This window comes from Cebidichthys violaceus, unplaced genomic scaffold (genome assembly GCF_023349555.1).
Source record: "Cebidichthys violaceus isolate CVI_PGR_0920_01 unplaced genomic scaffold, fCebVio1.0.p SCAF_3, whole genome shotgun sequence".
Taxonomy (NCBI): Eukaryota; Metazoa; Chordata; class Actinopteri; order Perciformes; family Stichaeidae; genus Cebidichthys; species Cebidichthys violaceus.
In genome coordinates this window covers 8,225,309-8,244,615 of record NW_027176483.1, presented here as the reverse complement: position 1 = coordinate 8,244,615, position 19,307 = coordinate 8,225,309, and the positions used below count along the sequence as shown (strand labels likewise).

Genomic DNA, 19,307 nt, shown 5'->3' with positions numbered 1-19,307 from the left:
TAAAGACATGGTCAACACTCAGGTTCAGGTAGGCTGGAACTGTTCACTGTGATTTTACACATGTTCTCAATCAGGTTAAGATTTAAATGTAGATTTTAACAGCATTGTAATGATGGAAAAATGATTGTCCATAAGCTCAGGGCAGATATCATGTTCATATCTTTAATGTTTTGTGCAATCAAACCAAAGTGTTAACAATGAAATGCTGCTGTAGTGGAAGAATAAGAGGACATACACTATATTGTGATAAATCTGCATTGTAAACTCGTCCAGCCTGCAGAGGAAGCCTTCTGCGACCTGGTCACACGTCAAAGTCTACAGGTGGTCCAGCTCTACGTGATGCCGTCCTTCTTCCTGGCGGTGCTCATCCTTGGGCTTCCCCTCAACCTGCTCTCCCTCTGGGTTTTCCTCCACCGCCTGCGGCGCTGGACCCGCAGCACGGTGTTCCTCTTCAACTTGACCCTGGCTGACACCTCGTGGCTGTTGGCCTTGCCGTACCTCATCAACTACCACCTGGACCAGCTGTACTGGAAGCTGGGGATGTCACTTTGCATGGCTGTGAGGATGTTTTACCACAACTACTTCTACCTCAGCATCTTCTTCGTCACCTGCATCAGTGTGGACCGGTACCTGGCCATCGTGCACCCGCTGCGCTCTCTGGTGCTGCTGGGCCGGAGACAGACCTCTCTGCTGTGTGTGGCGGTCTGGGTGGCCTCTCTGGTCCTCAGCATACCTGTTGCCAGTATGAGTGTGATCCAGACTTGCCCCGGGAGCAACCACACCGTCTGCCCCCTGTACGTACTGCTGAGCGAGACCGGGGGGAGTCTCCCCTATTCCCTCTTTTGTTCCATCGTCGGCTTCCTCTTCCCGCTGCTCTCCATCTGCTACTGCGGCCTGCGCAGCGTCAGAGAGCTGCGCCACCGCTCCTCCCGCCCCGACCCGCTCAACAAGCAGCGGCGGCTCCGGCGGGTGTTGAGCGCAGCGCTGGTTTTATTCGCCCTGTTTTACCTGCCCTACCACCTGAGCCGCAACGCGGCCATCGTGATGCGGGCGGTCTATCCTCACAGCCCCGCCTCCTGGCGGCGCGCAGACCTGGCCTTCGCCCTGGAGATGTGCTTCTGCAGCCTCATCACCTGCGTGAACCCTCTGTTCAGCTGCTTCATAGGCCGCCAGTTCAGGAAGGAGTTTCACGGCCCTTTTGCTGCCATGTTTTCCCAGTGTCCAGGCACGCAGGTGGCCTCAATGATATCCAAGCGGACCCGGATGACGGTGAGGAAAAGGCCGCGGTTGTCTACTGTCACACCTGCGTGCGCACTGTCTGCACCTGGATCCTAATGAGCTGTATAAATAACTCAGTAATGTTCTTTGAAACTGTATAGAAAACCTCTGTATGTCCTCTGTTTGATCAACTGCTTTCTTTGATTGGAGGAATAAGATAAATACACTATATGAAACAATTGTCTCCCTTATCTCATTGAATCTCATATCAGTTTGGTCGCCTTAACTTCCTTACACAACACTGCCTCTCCGTGGTTGACTGCATACTGTACTTCACGGTCTGGTTCCACGTGTGTGAATACTGTTTCTTTCATTCACTGAAAAAAAATTACAATCCTCAGTTTATTCAATTTAGTGAAAACAAATATTTCTATAAATGGATCCACGTATGTTTAACAGTGTCTGTAAGCGCAGCAGGTCAACCTAAAAGCAAGCAATAACCGGATGTAAGGGAGGGTAGTGGGGGGGATCAATGCTTTGTGCCTGCTGCAGCAAGTGATTTATGAGTGGTCGGAGCTCATCCTGAAATCCTTTTTATTCAGTTAGATATAAATGAAGGAGAGAGGTTATGCAAGTGGCAACTGTCGCTGTTCACACATTTTTACGTAGTAATTGAATTAGAGGAGAGGAGCGTTGGAAGCGGAGGGAGGAGGGGCGCTGCGCGGAGCTGCTGACAGGTAGATGAGCTGTGCGCTGTCCGCGGTGCTGAAACCTCCTCCGGCTGCTGCCTCACCGGAGATCTTCACCTCAGATTAGACCGGAGCTCCGCTGACCTGCACCAGCTGAAGATTTTCACTTTTCCACCTCGATTTCTCGAAGAACTAAAAAAAAAAAAGTCCCCAGCCCCCCTCCTAAAAAAGCAACTTTCTATTTTCTGTGTTGCTGTTTTCTAATCGCTGCCTGGATCTTAAAATGGCACTGCATGGATTAACATTGCGCAAGGCAAAAGCGGAGTTATTTGACTGCTGTTTTGTGACTGTGAAACCAGCCCTTTCAGACTGAACGTGTTCCCTCTCTTCTCCATTTTTCTGGCTCATCTTTTCAGGACATCGAGATTTTCTGCTTTTAAAGACAAGAGCGCGTTATTTGGATTAACATCTTAGCAATATGCTCATTAATGCAGCACTTCCATTTGTTATAGTATTGTAGAATTTCATAGCTCATTTGGATATGGAGCCGGGCGCGGAGAAAGCTACCCCTACCACCAAAGAGGGTATAAAACAGATCGCAGGAAAGGCCCTCGGGAAAATTTACAGGTAAGGCAAAGAAATCCCCATTTCTGCACGTCTTTTGATTACAGAATGATATCTGTTATGATGAATTAAAATAGAAAATATCCAGATGTCAAGATCACACATAAGAATATCACACATAAAACATGCACTGGCTTTAAATGTGCTTATTACTGAATTACATGAAATCAAGAGGGAAATCTCTTCTTTATGAGTTGGATCACGGACAGGATGCTGAAAGCAGAGTCGTGTGGCCCGAATATTTAAGGATCAGCTATTTCCCTGGAGGATGATCCCCTCCACCAGCTGCCGTGGGTGTTTTTTAATAATTAATGAAACAGAACGAGTCGTGACACAAGGTCGGAGGATATCTATTACCTTATGTATCCATCTGTATTAATCCAAGATCGATGGACTTCATATCAATTGACTTCCTTTATTATGTATACTGTCAGAAGAATCTACATGAAATGTAATCCAAAGGAAAACTGATAACTGACTTGAAAGCAAACAGCTCTTCAATTTAAAATCAGAGTAAGGGAGCAGGATGTATAAATCACATGTATGAAATTTAATAATGTGACAATTTCGATTGTGAATGCGAATAAAATTGTCTTTGGCCGAAAAAAACAATACTTACACAAATCATCTGGAAACACGTAACGTTTATAAATTACACACATTTTAAATGATTGTTTGTTCACGCACACAACACGTATTTTTTGTTGTTCAACTTGATTCCAAGCTGCAACACAGAAACGTGACTTAAGAAGAAATTATGTTGGTTTCATTTAAACTGTCAGGCCTAGGTTATTTTTCTGGATGAGGCCTACACATTTCAATGTTGTAGTTTTTTTTAAATTAACTTCACATTTCTTTCCACACATTTTAAGTGGAAGCCAAAGCAAGATGCCAAACCAACATTTATGGGAGCTAGTTCAAAAAATATAAGGGCAAAATTAACTCTTGACAACGATGATGCTGATATTGCTGCAATGCGGTATGAATCTAATTCTTTCCTCGTTTGTCAACGAGTCTTTATTTTACAGAAACATAGAGAATTTCAGCAGGGAACGGAAAAAAAGCAGATTGTCTCAGAAGGCAGCAGGTTTTGAATGGCCTGAGCCAAATTAAACGATGGAAATAAAGACATTGTCAAGGCCTGTCGTTGAAAGAGCACGAAGTACTTAAGATGCCAGTTTATTTCATCTGTAGCATTAGCTGCAAACAGCTTGTGAGATGCATGTGAATAAATGCATCAGTATTTATTCACTGATGTATAAATTGACAGTATTTTTAAAATCTGTCAATTTTGATTTAGCAGAAAATCAACGAAATCACACATTTTCCACTGATAGTTATCGCTCCTTTAAGGGCAGCTAAATTTGCCTGGATGTTTGAATGCATACACCGAAGTGTCGACATTGAATTTAATCTGAAAAAAAGAATAAAAAATGAACATATAATCGGCTCGTGTCGTGCAGGAGGCTGGAAAAGCGGCAGCAGACAGGTGAGGCGATCGAGCTCACGGAGGATGGGAGACCCACGGCGGACCAGGAGCGGAAGACGCCCCTGTGTGACTGCACTTGCTTCGGGCTTCCGCGCAGATACATCATCGCTATGCTGAGCGGGATGGGCTTCTGCATCTCCTTCGGTATCCGGTGTAACTTGGGTGTGGCCATCGTCAGCATGGTCAATAACAGCACGATCCACCAAAACGGCAAGATCATCGTCACAGAGGTGCGTGGTGACTCCTCCTCGCACGAGCCCACCCCACGTGTTTAATAAGTGATGAGGGCCAGAGCCAATAGACAGATCGATAGGTTTTAAAACACACCTGGAGAACATCAATTGAGCTGATACGTATACTTTTAAATTGTATTTATTGTGCTGGGCCTTTATGATATAGTAAGTATAAAGGAACACATGTACATTTCTTTATCTTTATTTGTAATTTTCCTTAAACAAATCTACTTATTGTGTGCTTTGATTAATTGATCGACTACGTTACTGTGTCGCTGCAAAGGTATTGAAGCATCAAATAAAATATCTGATATCGTTCTGATAATATTTTTCACAATGACAGTATTTCACACTTAGATAAGAAGCATTTTTACTACACCTTTAACAATTTCACACCATTACACTTGTCTTAAATGTCTGGAAAAGTAATTAAAATGTGTCTTCATTTTTTTTTTCTGAAAGAAAGCGAAATTCAACTGGGACCCAGAGACCGTGGGGATGATTCATGGCTCCTTCTTCTGGGGCTACATAGTGACTCAGATACCAGGAGGGTATATCTCCTCAAGACTGGCTGCAAACAGGTAACTGGAAATAATCTACGAATGGATAGTGTGGGTGGGGCTAAGTATCAGTTGTATGTTTCTATTTATAATTTATAATGGAAATGTAGTTGTAATATTTGGATGTCGGTCTCAAGGTTTGAAGAAAGGAGGCTGACCTTACAGCAGATATACTGGGGATTTGGCTGATGCCCACCAGGCGTGCCTCCTCTTGTTAATGAGCTCCCATGGGACCACCATGTCTAATCCTTTATGTTCAGAGGCATGGCAACCACATCAGCCAAAGCCCTGCAGTGTGAAATGTGGCTCTAAGTAATGATTGTAGTATGATTTCAATGGGCATACCGCCTCTATAATCACATTATTTCCCTATAACAACTGATTAGTCAGCCGCAATTAAACAAAATGATACAGAAAAAGAACAACAAATATGTAAAAACTGTAGAACAGTAACAAATTATAACAATAACACATTAGAAACCCATGTAAATATAGTTGTGAGGAAAAAGCAACTAAAGTAGGATAAGGTCGCAGTATAAGCCCTTATCCATATTCTAAGATTTCTCATGAGGGAAATGAAGCCTAAATAAGATGCAAATCTTTGAAGAGCTTCATCATGCCAAGTCAGCTGAGCCCACTGAGGCCTTCTGCTGCAAACACCTCCTGTCCCCGCTCCCCTGTATGAATAGTGTGTGTGTGTGTGTGTGTGTGTGTGTGTGTGTGTGTGTGTGTGTCTGTGTCTGTGTCTGTGTTTGTGTATGTGCCATCCAATTAGGATGTATTTATCTTCCTCGATAATTCTCCCATTAAAGAATCCCACAGTTTAACATTGTTTTGATATGTTGTATTTCTTATCTGATGTTTTATGCTTGAATCAATAATGCTGCAGTGTATCTTCTTTGAATAAGATGATCTTGTTTTGATGATATTCTTACAAATAATCCCAACACATTGTTTATCCAGAGTTTTCGGTGCTGCCATTGTGCTGACATCCATCTTGAACATGTTCATTCCCTCTGCCGCCCGGACGCACTATGGATGTGTCATCTTTGTGAGGATATTACAAGGGCTGGTGGAGGTACGGATGCACAGTTTGCACATCAGATCCTGACCTTTAAAAGACTCAAAAATGATGCCTCATTATCAAGCTGAAAGCTAAACTCGACCCTAATGAAATTGTCCTGACATTCTGTCTTTGACCACGATTTACAGAAATCCTCTTGTTCTCACAGATCCCCAGGCTTTCTATTATAATTTGCAATGGAAAATGAAGGAGAGGTTCCATTTATTATACTGTACATAATTGTCAGATTAGTCCACAAGCATCATAAATCCCTGAATAGCAGGGCTTATGTATGTTGGTTTACTTGTCCAGAACGGCTCCATGTTCACATAGAAACATACATAACAAAACACAAAAAAACCACTTGATGCGGGCGCCACCGCAGCGCAACAGAAAAGATTTCAGAGCGAGAGATGCTATTATTAGACTGAAGGTTATACTCCTTTGTAATTTTGCTTTGCTGTATTTTCAATAGCAGCTCATGACCATTGAAAGAGCGAGCCGCCTGTGCTCAGCCCCCATCGACTTATTACTGCAAATTAAACATTAGCATTTCAGGGTGTCTCCCACTGCAAGCCCCAGCAATTTGTGTCTATCAATAGCTGATTGTATGCCACTTAGTGTGTAATGAAGATTTAATAGGAACAATTCAGTTTTTTGTTCATGAAGTGGGTGGTCAGCCTGAATCTGCACTGACTTACACCTAACCCATTAGTCTCTATTAGAAAAGGTCAGCTACAATGCATGTCAGTTTGTTTGTTATTAAATACAATTTGTCTTGTATGTCTTTGGCAAATGAGAACAGACTAGGTCAATCAGGTGGAATCAGAATATGTAAATTCTATTGACTGAAAGTGGAAAAATAGATGTAAAATGTATTGATGCAGGAAGGTTACTCTGATTGAGAAAAACACATTATGGTTAATGGAGAATGATCCACGTGTGTTCAGACTGTGACTGTAACGTCATTTGTCACCGTGCAGGGAGTGACTTACCCAGCCTGCCACGGGATCTGGAGTAAATGGGCTCCGCCGCTGGAAAGAAGTCGTCTGGCAACCATCTCCTTCTGTGGTACAAAAGCTACACGTTATGTCAATTTTACAATCATATTACTTCACACACTGAAATGTAGGTTTTCAATGACACAATATTGCTCCTGAAATGTGTGTAAGCATGTACTGGACCCTTCTGTCACTAGACACTGGGACAGCACTGCAGTCTGAATAAGGCATCAAATTCTGCTTGCTCATAATATTTTGTCTTGTTCAGGATCCTATGCTGGTGCAGTGATAGCCATGCCTCTGGCTGGCATCCTGGTCCAGTACACTGGATGGTCCTCTGTCTTCTATCTGTATGGTGAGTATCACTGTCATGAGTAGATTTAAGGCCAGAAATAACATTCCTTTTTACAATCAACACTTGGAATGATGAAGGCACTTGCAAATTGTTTCTCATCATCGTCAATTTTGAGAAGAATTTTGCTTCCATAACATATCTTCTTTTTATTTTATTTGCATCTGTAGACTCTTCTAAAATCACCAAAATCTAGCTTTAATAGTGCCTCACTTGCATTTAAACACAACATATCAGACTACAACAAATAAGTGTCTTAATGTTAGCAATCAACTGGGCAATTTCTTTAACCCAATTTCTTTTACAATGCATATCTTCAAAGAGGTTTTTTTCATACTCTGAGACAAAAATCTCCACTTCAGTAGCACTTACATACACCAAACTTTCCACTTGTATCATTAATAGTCTGATTAATAGAACTTTTGATTCCTATAATCATGGCAAAGAACTGTTCTGGACTTTGTGGGCATGTATTGAATGATTGAGTGACATCTTCCCAGCTAGTTAGCTTTGTTGAACCTGTTTGGGTGGGACAAATTACACCTCCTATCATTCTTATTGACTGATGCAGATTTGTGTTCCAATAATTTCCCAACTAAACTCTGTCCACCTTCAACCTGAGCAGAGGTCTAATCAGACATAATAACGTCAAACTCCTGTGTGGATTTTCAGAGACTTTAATACTTTAAATGGAGACTATGTCACTTTCAAAAGAAGAAACAACACAAAGAAGTCTGTCTTATAAACGAAAAGTTGAGTTTATAAGCTATTATATCTATTAATCGCACCTTATCTCAATTCAATACACTCAGGAGTTTTGCTGTTACAATCTGACATAGTCTGGTATGGCTAGTATCTTATGGCAGCTAATGTTAGCTCATGTTAGCAAACCTAAGACAGATACTGCTGTGTTACTGTAACACTGCTGTATCAGTTTATCTGCACTACACTTATAACTTGCAGACACATGTCAGTTACATCCTGCTGAACTTTAATTTACAGTTCTCTCCTTTTAGTTCATTGAAGTTAAAAAAAGCATCTTCTCACTTCTCACATATTGTATCAGTTTGTATTAGCTCCTCATTGAAGCTGTTATATGATATTGATATTGACACTGAGTGAGTTCACTGTTTGTTATGGCTGCACCGTCTTATCAAATAGAAATATGTTGTGCATCGTTTTATACACATTTCCACAAAATTCCCACCATATTTGGTGTCTTCGAAAACGTTGGCATCTCCAGTAGAATTAAAAGAAAATGTTCTGTGGGTCTGAGTTTGTAATGATGGACATGTTTGGTTCTTGACTGTGATGATCTGTTCAGGATGCTTTGGGATATTTTGGTACATGTTCTGGGTCTTGGTGTCCTACGAGAGCCCAGCGGAGCACCCGACCATCACTGACGAGGAGCGCCGTTACATTGAGGAGAGCATCGGTGAAAGTGCCCAGCTGATGGGCGCAATGGAAGTGAGTTCTCGATCTGTATCCATTGATTTGTAACACCTCGATAGGTGCTGTACGTCCGGCTGATTCTCTGTTTGTCTTAACAGAAATACAAGACCCCCTGGAAGAAATTCTTCACCTCTATGCCCGTCTATGCAATCATCGTGGCCAACTTCTGCAGGAGCTGGACTTTTTATCTGCTCCTCATCAGCCAGCCTGCATACTTTGAGGAGGTGTTTGGCTTTGAAATCAGCAAGGTAAAGAAATCCCCCATGATGCCTGGTGTCAGCCAAACATTTTTAACATTGTATAATTTAATGTTCAAGATTACAAACTAAGATTTTTTCAGCCATAGATTGCTCAAGTTGAGCACAGTGACGCTAGTGCTGTGATCGGTCTTAAAACTTAAAAGGTTAATGTATTGTTCAAAACTTCAACTGCCCAAAAGTGCTCCATAAATCAGTTCACATTTTTAAATGTTTTATTCGAGTGAACCTAAAATAAATAGTTTGTATGAGTTTAGTTAGGAAACCTCCCAGCATGCACCAGGGCTGTCATGTCCAGATACTTGTTTTCTGACACTGCGTTCCAAATTGCATACTTTTTCTTGTGGTACATACTGCAGCTGCCCTTACAAAGTACGTACTGTTGCATGCAGTATGCATTCAACTGGGACATACTACTACTTCCTCATTCAACATAGAACCTTGAACTTGGACCCTCTTGTTCATATATCCGCTGTGCAGAGGACTGTGGGTCAGAATAGCCAGAAATAAGCATGTTGACTTGCATACTGCAAAACATGACCGGATGTAGTAGAACATCCTTGTATTTTTGCATTTGACATACTATGTATTGCAACTTATTCAATCTCTTTCTGGCAAACTAAATAGTATGGCGGTATGGGTTTTGGAATGCACAGCCTGTTTTGTGTTTTCTGTGCTGTGTTTTTCCTCCTGTGTTCCTGTACTGTCTTTCCCTTCTTTGCCCATCTACACACCTGGTCTGAATCAGCCTTGTTCGTTCTTCTCAGCCAATCAGCTCCTTCCCTGTTCCCAGTGTTTTCCCCCTGCCAATCAGGTCCCTGCCCATTCACCTCATTCTCCTTACCTGAGCTTCTCCGCCCATCTCTCCACCTGCACTTCATCCCCTCATTAGATTATTTTGTATTTAAGTCCTGGTTTTCAGTTCAGTCTTTGTTAGATCTGTGTTTTTTTGTTGTTGTGATTATCAGTTTGCCTTTTCTGCATGAACCACAAAAGATTCTTTTCTTTGAGTTCTTATTGCCTGCAGTCTCCTGCATATAGGCCTACCCGCTCCACCCTTCATGGCTGATATTAAAGTCTCTGATATAATTCTCTTTGAATGTGCACCCTGCTTGACAACAGGTGTTATTGTGATAAACATAGAGGGCTGGAGGAATACGCCCAACAACAAAAATGTTGCTCTTCTGCCTCCCTCGTCTTGAAGTCAATGGGTTTGTTTGAATACGTTTTCAGTTGGATGCCTGAAATAAGGTCTAAAGCTAAGGATATTTAAACGTTTAGTTGTACGATATGAAATACATCAATAAATACCCCTCTCAAGTATCTTAAAAAAGGTGGTTGCTTACAAGTGGCTAAAGGTGACTACAAAACGTCATCACACAGACTAGTCTGCCTGTACAGCCTCGTTGTATATTGTGTCAATTTATAGCCTCATGATAGTGTTTTACTTCTGCCAATTGCATTCACACTTCAAAAATCATAAAGTGGTGTTTATTGGTGAGGATTATCTTGCTGAACAAAATGTGCAAGTATCATATGCTTGTGTTTGCCACAGTTTATTTTCTGCAATAATCTAAAATCCAGTGAAAAATCCCCATTGTTTTTTTGTCGAGGGAACCAGTGCGATGCTATGTCATTCCTGCAGCACTCTATTGTGTCCAACAATGTGTGCAATGTTTCCATTGTTGTTATTGTTAGTGATCAAGAGCAAATGTCATTAGACTGTGAGGTTTAATGACAAGCTCAGTGCATAATGAAGTGGTTGACATTTTACAATTTAAAATTGTTTGCCTAACGCTCTTGAATGCCTTGACTTTAAAATGTTCTGTTTCAGTCAGATAAATGTATTTATGTTAATTGAACCTGAAAATATCACTAACTCAAGTAACTTCAGTGAGCCCTTTCACAAAACATTTAACTGGGATTATTTTACATCTTTGTTATAATCTTTCACTTGGTTTAAGAAAATAGATTTGAATACTGATTTAGAAGCAACATGTCTTGTTTTTGCAATGATAGCATTCTGAAAGTTTGGGTGCTGTGTTTTGGTACTTTTCTGATCATACTGTCCATGAGTGAATGTGTCAGACAAAGATTCCAGTTATTCTTAATATTTCATAATCTTCACCTTCCCTGGAGAGCGTGAAGCATGAATCAAGCTGGTTTGGCAGATGTAATTCAGCTTCAGGGTGGGCTGCTGTGATTACAGCAGGTGAATTATTGCTCAGATGTGACACTGCCGTCAGAGGTTGAAACAGAGACAAAGATTGCTTCTGAGAATAGAAGAAGAATCACTTTTGTTTTGACAGTTTATTTGTAGTTGTCACAACTGCTTCAGACAAATGTTTGATGGTTTCTCAGGTTGGAATAGTGTCAGCGCTCCCTCACTTGGTCATGACCATCATCGTGCCCTTAGGAGGCCAGTTAGCGGACTACCTGCGGACCCACAACATCATGTCCACCACCATGGTCCGGAAAATCATGAACTGTGGAGGTGAGGCTTTGATAATCAGCTCTCTGTCTGTTGCCACGATACCATAGAAGTATTCCTCATCAGGTAACTCTCTTATTGTTTTTAGGGTTTGGTATGGAGGCCACTCTCTTGCTCGTGGTTGGTTATTCTCACAGTAAGGGGGTGGCCATCTCTTTCTTAGTTCTGGCGGTCGGCTTTAGCGGATTTGCAATATCAGGTGAGTCTCAGAGAAATGGATTCTAGTTAAAATTCCTTTGTGCTACTCAAAAGAGCACCACACTCAAAATATTCACTCTTTGTTGCTGCAGGTTTCAATGTCAACCATCTAGACATCGCTCCTCGCTATGCCAGCATCCTCATGGGTATATCCAACGGGGTGGGTACCCTGTCAGGGATGGTCTGCCCTCTAATAGTGGGAGCAATGACAAAGAACAAGGTGAGTCATCTTTATTCATTCAACAATGTGAATATTGATTCAGATAGGAACTTTTAAAGCCCCTGAAAAAGTGATTTCAAATCTTGAGTATTTTTCTATATAATAGGCAACAATTGAATTCAAAGAGTTTAAAGTCACGAAACCAAACCGGGCTCACTCCCAAATTGCCAGATACCGACAGATGGTCAGTGTCCCTTAGCATCTAATACCGATGTAAGGAGGCACCCTTTAGCGTCTGTAAGTGACGCCCTGTGCTTTCAACTAACTACAATGTAAACTCACCCTCGTCAATATGAGAAGATCAGAGCAACTGACGTATCGTAAAGAGTGAAATGTTCCACACAGAGCGGGCAAGCGGGAGGGTTGGTGGATGGGTCAAACAAATACAGGACTTACATCCAGGAGACCGGTATTTGTGTCTGACTCCTGTGCAAACTTAAAGTAAGCGTTAACATCTTGCCACGTCACTCGCTAGTCACGAGAGTTGTCAGTGTTAGTTACATGTCTCGTTTGTAACCGTAGCGACATGAAGACAGAAGTTTATTTTGAAAAGACACCATGCATGTAACAAAACTGGCGCTAGTTGTTACGTAGAGTGTCATATTTTGAAGCGTAAAGCCCCTGACCAGTCGATTTTTGACGATTTGGGAGTTAGAATATGTTGACAACAGTTAGAGCATATTTAGCGTTACTGTGATGTATTTTCTGAGAGAGACAGAATGTGTGGATGGGGTTTAGCAACAAGAGGGATTTCAATCAAATCCTACATATTGTATTGGATCACTCAAAATTGTCAGTGGTACAGCAAATACAGTGCAATACAGAGCTGTGGACTGTTCACTTTTAGCTGCACTTCCTTCACTGTGTCATTAGATCAAAGGGGGATAACCACATTATGTATAAATGTGAACCAAGTGATTCCCTGCTGAAATCAAAAGACACTATGTTCTGCTGCTCTGTTGCTCTGCTGGCTATCCATCCACAAGCTCAACATTCAAGTGCAGTTTTATATGATAGTCAGAGTTAGCTAGTTGCTCCAAATCACATTTGATTGGATAAATGTATGTAACTGCTGAGTCATCAAGAAGATTTTTATGTTTGAGATGAGAGAAAAATATAAAAAATGTAATGTATAAAATAGACATATTTAGCATGTAACAAGAGATGAATGAAAAATGAACGCAGGGACACAAGATTATAAATTGGTGAATTCACTTCACTCTTTTTTTAACAGTCAAAAGCTTGGCTTCATCAGGACTGAGTGGATGTAGTTTGATCATATTTGACATTTGATATTGACAGACAACCCCACAACTGTCATTAGACTTTGATTCAGATGTTGCCAAATCCTGATTGTTAGGCCTACGCATAGATCATGACATCACCTTTGTCCAACTACTAACTTCAAATCAGTGGAGAGACCACAGACAAAAACCTAAATACAGGAATCTCTCATGTGAAACCAAAGCTGTGGTGACTGTGGCTGAACATTTAGGAGCACACTGGTCATGGTAAGAAGTCAGTTGAGAAAACACACAATCTGAGCCTTATTAAAGAAGTGACTTAGCCTGGCTGCAACTGTTTTCTGTCTCTAGACGCGAGATGAGTGGCAGTACGTCTTCCTCATTGCTGCCCTGGTGCATTACGGGGGAGTGGTGTTTTATGGGATCTTTGCATCTGGGGAGAAACAGCCATGGGCCGACCCTGAAGAAACCAGCGAAGAGAAGTGTGGCATCATCGATGAGGATGAGCTGGCCGAAGAGACGGGTGACATCACGCAGGGTTACGGCGCCATGGGCGGTCCGGCTAAAAGCTACGGGGCCACTGCACAGCTCAACGGAGGTTGGGTTCAGGACTGGGATAAGACGGAGGAGTATGTACAGGAACCGGCCGGAAAGATGTATGCTGAGCGCGGCTACTCTTAAGCCAGACTAGTCTGTTTACAGAAACAGACTCTCCATCACGGATTGCACAACATTCACTTAGATATTAAAATTCATTCTGTGTATTCAAGTAAAACGGTTACTAGTTTCAAAGAGCCAATGTAAACAAATAGTTTATTGCAATGCAGAACAATCCTCATTAGATTCTCACACGTCTCTCATCACATCTACCTACTGTAGGGCTTCACTATAAAGAGAGCAAAGAAAACTGCAGGCCTATGTTGTACTTCTTAGGCACTCAAACCTCATCAATCTACTTGAACAACATGAACCAGATGACACTGCAGTTGACCATCGTATAGGGTCTTTCTCTGAAATACCACTCTGATTGCACTGAAACTACAAGTATTCTAAAACAAGATTTTATTCTGTTTCTCAAATGTGTTTTATGTACTGTATATACCTGTATACTGTTTCTGTGAGACTATTGTGGATTTTGGGTCGTTGATCTGTGTTAACATTAATATAAAAGGCCATATTTTTCATGGACAGTACCTTTTCAGGGAGATGTCTGCTTGCAAAAAAAGGTCTTCTCGAGCGAGGCCTATAATACACTATATGATAAAAATAGCGTGAGTGAAGTTGAACCGTAGAGTTTTAGTGTGTGTTTGTTGCATGAATTTGCTCAGATCAATGTTTCAGATGCAGCCGCCTCACAGTCATCGATAGTCCTCATTCGGCTCACTGCTTTATTCTTAGATAAGCGTCTTCTGCCATTATAAATAATAAGATGAACTTTCATAATCAGGTGCCAGTCGTGATGTGAGACAAATCAAAAAAAGTTTTGAAGACGATTGCTCAGAAGACATTGTTTATTGATGTTTGGTGTGCACTGCAATAAATTCTGTGTACCAGCCGCCACCCATCACATTCTGTTTTGTAATGTAACACTGGCTTGCTGTATCTAACTGTAATTGTTTTGGAGTCATGTGATGCTCAACATTAAGGTGTGTGTTTTAACAAATTACTAGCGTCTGGAGAATCCAGCTTTAGTGCTCATGATGCAGGACGTGTTGCATTTTGACAGCGAGGAATGCAGTAATGTATGTGAACAACCAGGTTGTTGTGATCTCTTGGTGTTTCTTGATTGTTCTCATTGTCACCAAAAGTACTTTGTTGACACTTTGATATTGTCACGTTTGAGTGGACTGCTTGAGTTAATAGATTGCTCTTCCACCTGAATTTATTTGCTATTTGAAAATTTTCTTCATTTGCTGTATGAAATTTGCAAGGATGTTTAAAATATATGAATATTTAAGAATGTTTAAAACGACCAAAAGATGCTATTACGGCTTTGTGCCTGAAGTTTATGTATACAGATAAATGTGATTTTATGGCTTCTAATATTGTGTTTAATGAAGAGGTATGTTGATGTCAAAAGTGTTAAAAGTATAAAAAATACTATCATTTTATAAAAAAAAAAAACCCAAAAGTAATACTTTTGTCATTCGTCATCTTTTCATTGTGTGTTGATGTGATGTACTGTAGCACTTTCAGCTGTTTATCTGAAGGTTAGTGGTCCTCGGAGACTGGAGCCAGACTACCTTACCAGTTAACCACCTTCTCCAATCAGTGTCGTGCATCACCAATTCTCCCCACGTTTCTCATTAGTAAATCAATGTCGGAGGTCTCTGGAGTCCCGGGGAGAGTATTGGACCCTGTAGCTTGGTAATTGGTAAAAGGAAAACAGCAATGTTACGCTATTACTGGAGTTTACGTTCCTACAAACCAGGATAATTGTCTGCCTTCCCTAAGAGTCCTGTCTTTAATATGCAGTGAGGATGAAGATGTGTCATAGGTGCAAAAAAGTGTGATGAACACATTAAACCTCTTAGCGGCATCTAACATTTCTCTGAGTTGTAGAAGAAAAGAAAAGATCTGAGGAATGACCGAAAAAGAAAACACTTTGTGAGAATGTAAAGTGGAATATTAACTATCCTGTTTCCCCAGCCTGTCCTCCTCTACACAACTGAGGTCAACAGTGTTACATGCAACGTATTCAACTATTGACCCAGCTCCTGCATTAATTCCTGCCAAATCAATACTGTTTAATTCCAGTGTATTGGACTTTTAAAACAAAAATGCTTCGAATGAAAGTTTAAATTCAGAATAAATGTTGGTGACAAGCACAGTCAGGTTACCTTTGCTACCTGTATTTAAGAATTGTTAGTATTTCATGTTTGCTAGAAAAACAATGAATAGAAAACACTGAATTAAAACACATAAAAGACATCAATGCTCATCACATTGCATAGACAGTTAATTTACATTTTAATAAAATACTTGATGTAACTTACAATGAGTGCAGTCATAGAATAAGGATCGATTCCTACATTATCAATGTTACAAGTGACCACTCGACAGAAATGCAAAGGTTGAATACACAGCACAGAAATGCTGACTTTACAAGGTGAAACCTGAATGCAACATTAGTTCCTTGCAACTTCCTTCTATGGTGATGCCATCCAATGAAAATCAGTATTAGCATTTAATATTTGACATATCAGGAGGAGTTAGTTTAGGTTTTAACAATTGCATGAAAAAAATATTAATTTGAGTAAAGAAATTATTCTGAAAAGAATATTTGTACCTGTCTATCTTAACTGAAGAACGTCAATAGATAAGCTACTGTTACAAGGCAAAAACAAAACGAACCCCGCATTCAGGGAGTCTTTTGACTCACAGTTAAATCTGAAATCAGAGGTGAACAGAGTGAACAAGAAAGGGAATATTACCTTCTGTGGTGCCTCTGTGCTGCTCTGCAGTGTGTCAAACACGCCGCTCTGGAGGCCGACGAACTGCAGCGCGTCAGCGATGTGGAAAATAATTCAGGAAAACATGGCGTCCATCCGTCCACGTGCATCACTCAGAGCCTCTCCTTAGAGCAGGAAGGGCTCGATGGTGTGCACGAGTCTGGATGAATCAAAGACCGTGATTCTGACTGTGCCTTTCAGCGTCTGCAGGTGGGAATGAGTCATATGGAGCAGATGCACAATGTGAGAGCAGTTCATCATTAGAGGTCTGACCAGCTTCTTGAAGGTTCTCATTACACATGATGTCAATGTAACCAACAGGTAGCCATTAAATGTGTTCCTCCTGAGGCCAGGGTGAATATAAGCAGGAAAAACCTCTGCACCTCTGCTCTCCCTTTCAGAAGAAATGATAGACAGGCATGAAGTTTGTGAGGGTGGGGGTTAACATGTTGACCGTCAGCTTTATGCACATGATGGACACTCTGAATCAATTTAATGTGCAGCAGCAGCATTGAGTCTACAGTAGCCTTGCTCCGTGTTGACTGATGCTTCGATCACAGGAAGCAGCTCCATGTCCAAAACACTTCCCGTTGCAGCAGTGGCAGCAATTAGAGATAAATCTCAGTTTCTCCTCCGATTATCTGCCCGGCTGAGGAGGGAAACCATTAACGCTCACTACCGCCTGCTCCTCGGTGCACATGTTAATTTGACAGAAAACACAATTGTGTCACCAGCCACGTGGAACATGTTTTCTCCTGCCTAACCAGCCGGTGTGGTCATGGCTGTTGCACCGGTGACGTGCCTGTTGGGGCGCGCGATAATTGGACAAAATCTGGCGATGCATTTCATTTATCGTGGGAATTTTCTCAGCATTTACCTGCCTCTAACCTCCACCCACTCTGTTGTTTTTGCAGCATTATAAAAACTCAAACAGTTTTTGAGATGTTGAGCTGTTTGTCTGGTTGTGTAATCTTGTAGGCAAGTGAAGGGGGATTGAGTAGTTGTCCGTCTGTGGGGCAGGTGCAGTGTGGCTCCTGGGGGACTGTAATGGGATGAGGCCCAGCCAGAATGAGTGTTTGATGATGGGGTTGCACTCCTCCCCTGAGACTCAGCCAGCATGCAATTATCCTTCCGATCCCTTTTCTCTTCTCTAGTCTGCAGTCCAAATCGTACACAGCGATCTCTCCAAACCACTGCCTGAATATCCTTTAACTCACAATCAGAAATTCAAATCCCTCATATGCAAAAAGAACAAGTAATTACAACCCCGAATTTTAAAGCAGTATTGCAGTAATTACTATTTTATGGCACCCTCCAGCATGACATTACACTACCGCGGGGCAATTGAATTTATAAACGCCTCCTTCTCCTCCCTCGCCAATTGCTTTATTAATGGTGAGCTCGGCAGCCCAAATCAGTCTGTCTCACCAGACATGTTATATGTCTCTGCTCTCCACCCACTGCCACACATGTGCAAACTGAAACCAATATATATTTTTGAAAATATTGCTGTTCAGAAGTAAGATTACTGAATCGCCTCTACATGATTTTTTTAAAATCTCTTGTTTTTGCAAAGAGCTTCTGCTTAAGATGTTCAACGCCCTCCCTTTTGTGATATGCAAATGGCGTCCACTGTAAAAGATCTCCATCTTGTAAAGCTCCCCCGAAAGCAACAAGAACTGTGTGCTATCATTATTTTCATCTGTGCACTGAAAACATTCATTATTACCAAACTACTGACACAGTACTGAGGCGGGGCAACTGTGATGCCATTTAAGTGCAACATTTTCCGACCCGCAATATGAGGAGTGAGAATTGCATCTTCCACAATCCGAGGAACGGGAGGGGCGTTGCAACATCCAATTGTTTTTCCTCCGCAAAACTGGTTTCCTACAGTTGCATGTGAGGTAATCTATCACAGGTCCTTCCAGTTCCCCTCCCCCATATCACATTACGTTGACAGCTTCATACCCTCCTCTCTACAGCATGCTCATATCAACCTCGTATCACACTCAAGACAAAGGATGAGAGGCCGATAAGATTTTACAAGATATTGCCGTTGCAGCCAGTGCTTTGCTTTGAAATCTGGATGGAATAACAATGATGAATTTGCTGACAAGGGAACATATTTTACAGCTTATATTGTGTTTTAATCTCCTGCATGTCATGAAAAAAGGGGCATTCCATGACCATAAAATAGCTACAATTTAAAGTAGCATTACTTTTATGGCAGCATCCAACGATTAATGTCATAATCGATTAATCTTTGCAGCTCTACTTTCTTTTGTTGTGGCTTTTTTTCTTCAACTCACTTCCCTCCCTGTCCTTATGTGCAAAACTACAGTCAATGTTTCTGCAACCACAGCACCTCACTGGAGTGTCTGACAGTGCAGTTTTTATGGGATGTCCTGGAAAGGGCGACGTGAACTTCTTTCATTCTGTTCTTCACCAGCTGCACCAACATTTCATATGACTCTGAGGAAGCCTTACACTTCCATCCATCTCTTCCTCACAGCTTCAGAGCGAAAAAACCCAAATGAAAGCGACAATCCCTCTTCCTCGGCGCATGCCTGATAGGGATGGCCACTGATCAGCGTCCTCTGAGTGGGACACAGGTGTGCGGAGGGGCCCTCCTGCCTCTGGGAACAAGGGCCAGGCTGGAGCGGCTTAGGCGCGTGCCGAGGGAGGGCTCTACACCCCTCCACCCCACCCCTCTGAGGACTCCCTATTCACACCACCAGATGGGGGCTGGATCTGAGTTTTA

The 19,307-nt window shown here is 41.7% G+C and overlaps 2 protein-coding genes across 2 annotated transcripts; both read left to right on the top strand.

Annotated features, from left to right (window-relative positions):
• The first annotated feature begins 339 nt into the window (after nt 1-339).
• Nucleotides 340-1,335, top strand: LOC137880894 (uracil nucleotide/cysteinyl leukotriene receptor-like). The gene has a single exon (XM_068722463.1). It carries the CDS (start codon nt 340-342, stop codon nt 1,333-1,335), a length of 996 nt encoding a protein of 331 aa, XP_068578564.1.
• A 473-nt stretch (nt 1,336-1,808) lies between these two features.
• Nucleotides 1,809-15,226, top strand: slc17a6a (solute carrier family 17 member 6a). The gene is made up of 12 exons (XM_068722449.1): nt 1,809-2,534; nt 3,995-4,250; nt 4,716-4,834; nt 5,777-5,891; nt 6,860-6,947; nt 7,146-7,232; nt 8,554-8,696; nt 8,780-8,929; nt 11,300-11,432; nt 11,518-11,628; nt 11,720-11,847; nt 13,443-15,226. The coding sequence occupies exons 1-12, from the start codon at nt 2,449-2,451 to the stop codon at nt 13,770-13,772; spliced, it is 1,746 nt and encodes a 581-aa protein (XP_068578550.1). The 5' UTR covers nt 1,809-2,448; the 3' UTR covers nt 13,773-15,226.
• Nucleotides 15,227-19,307: the final 4,081 nt, after the last annotated feature.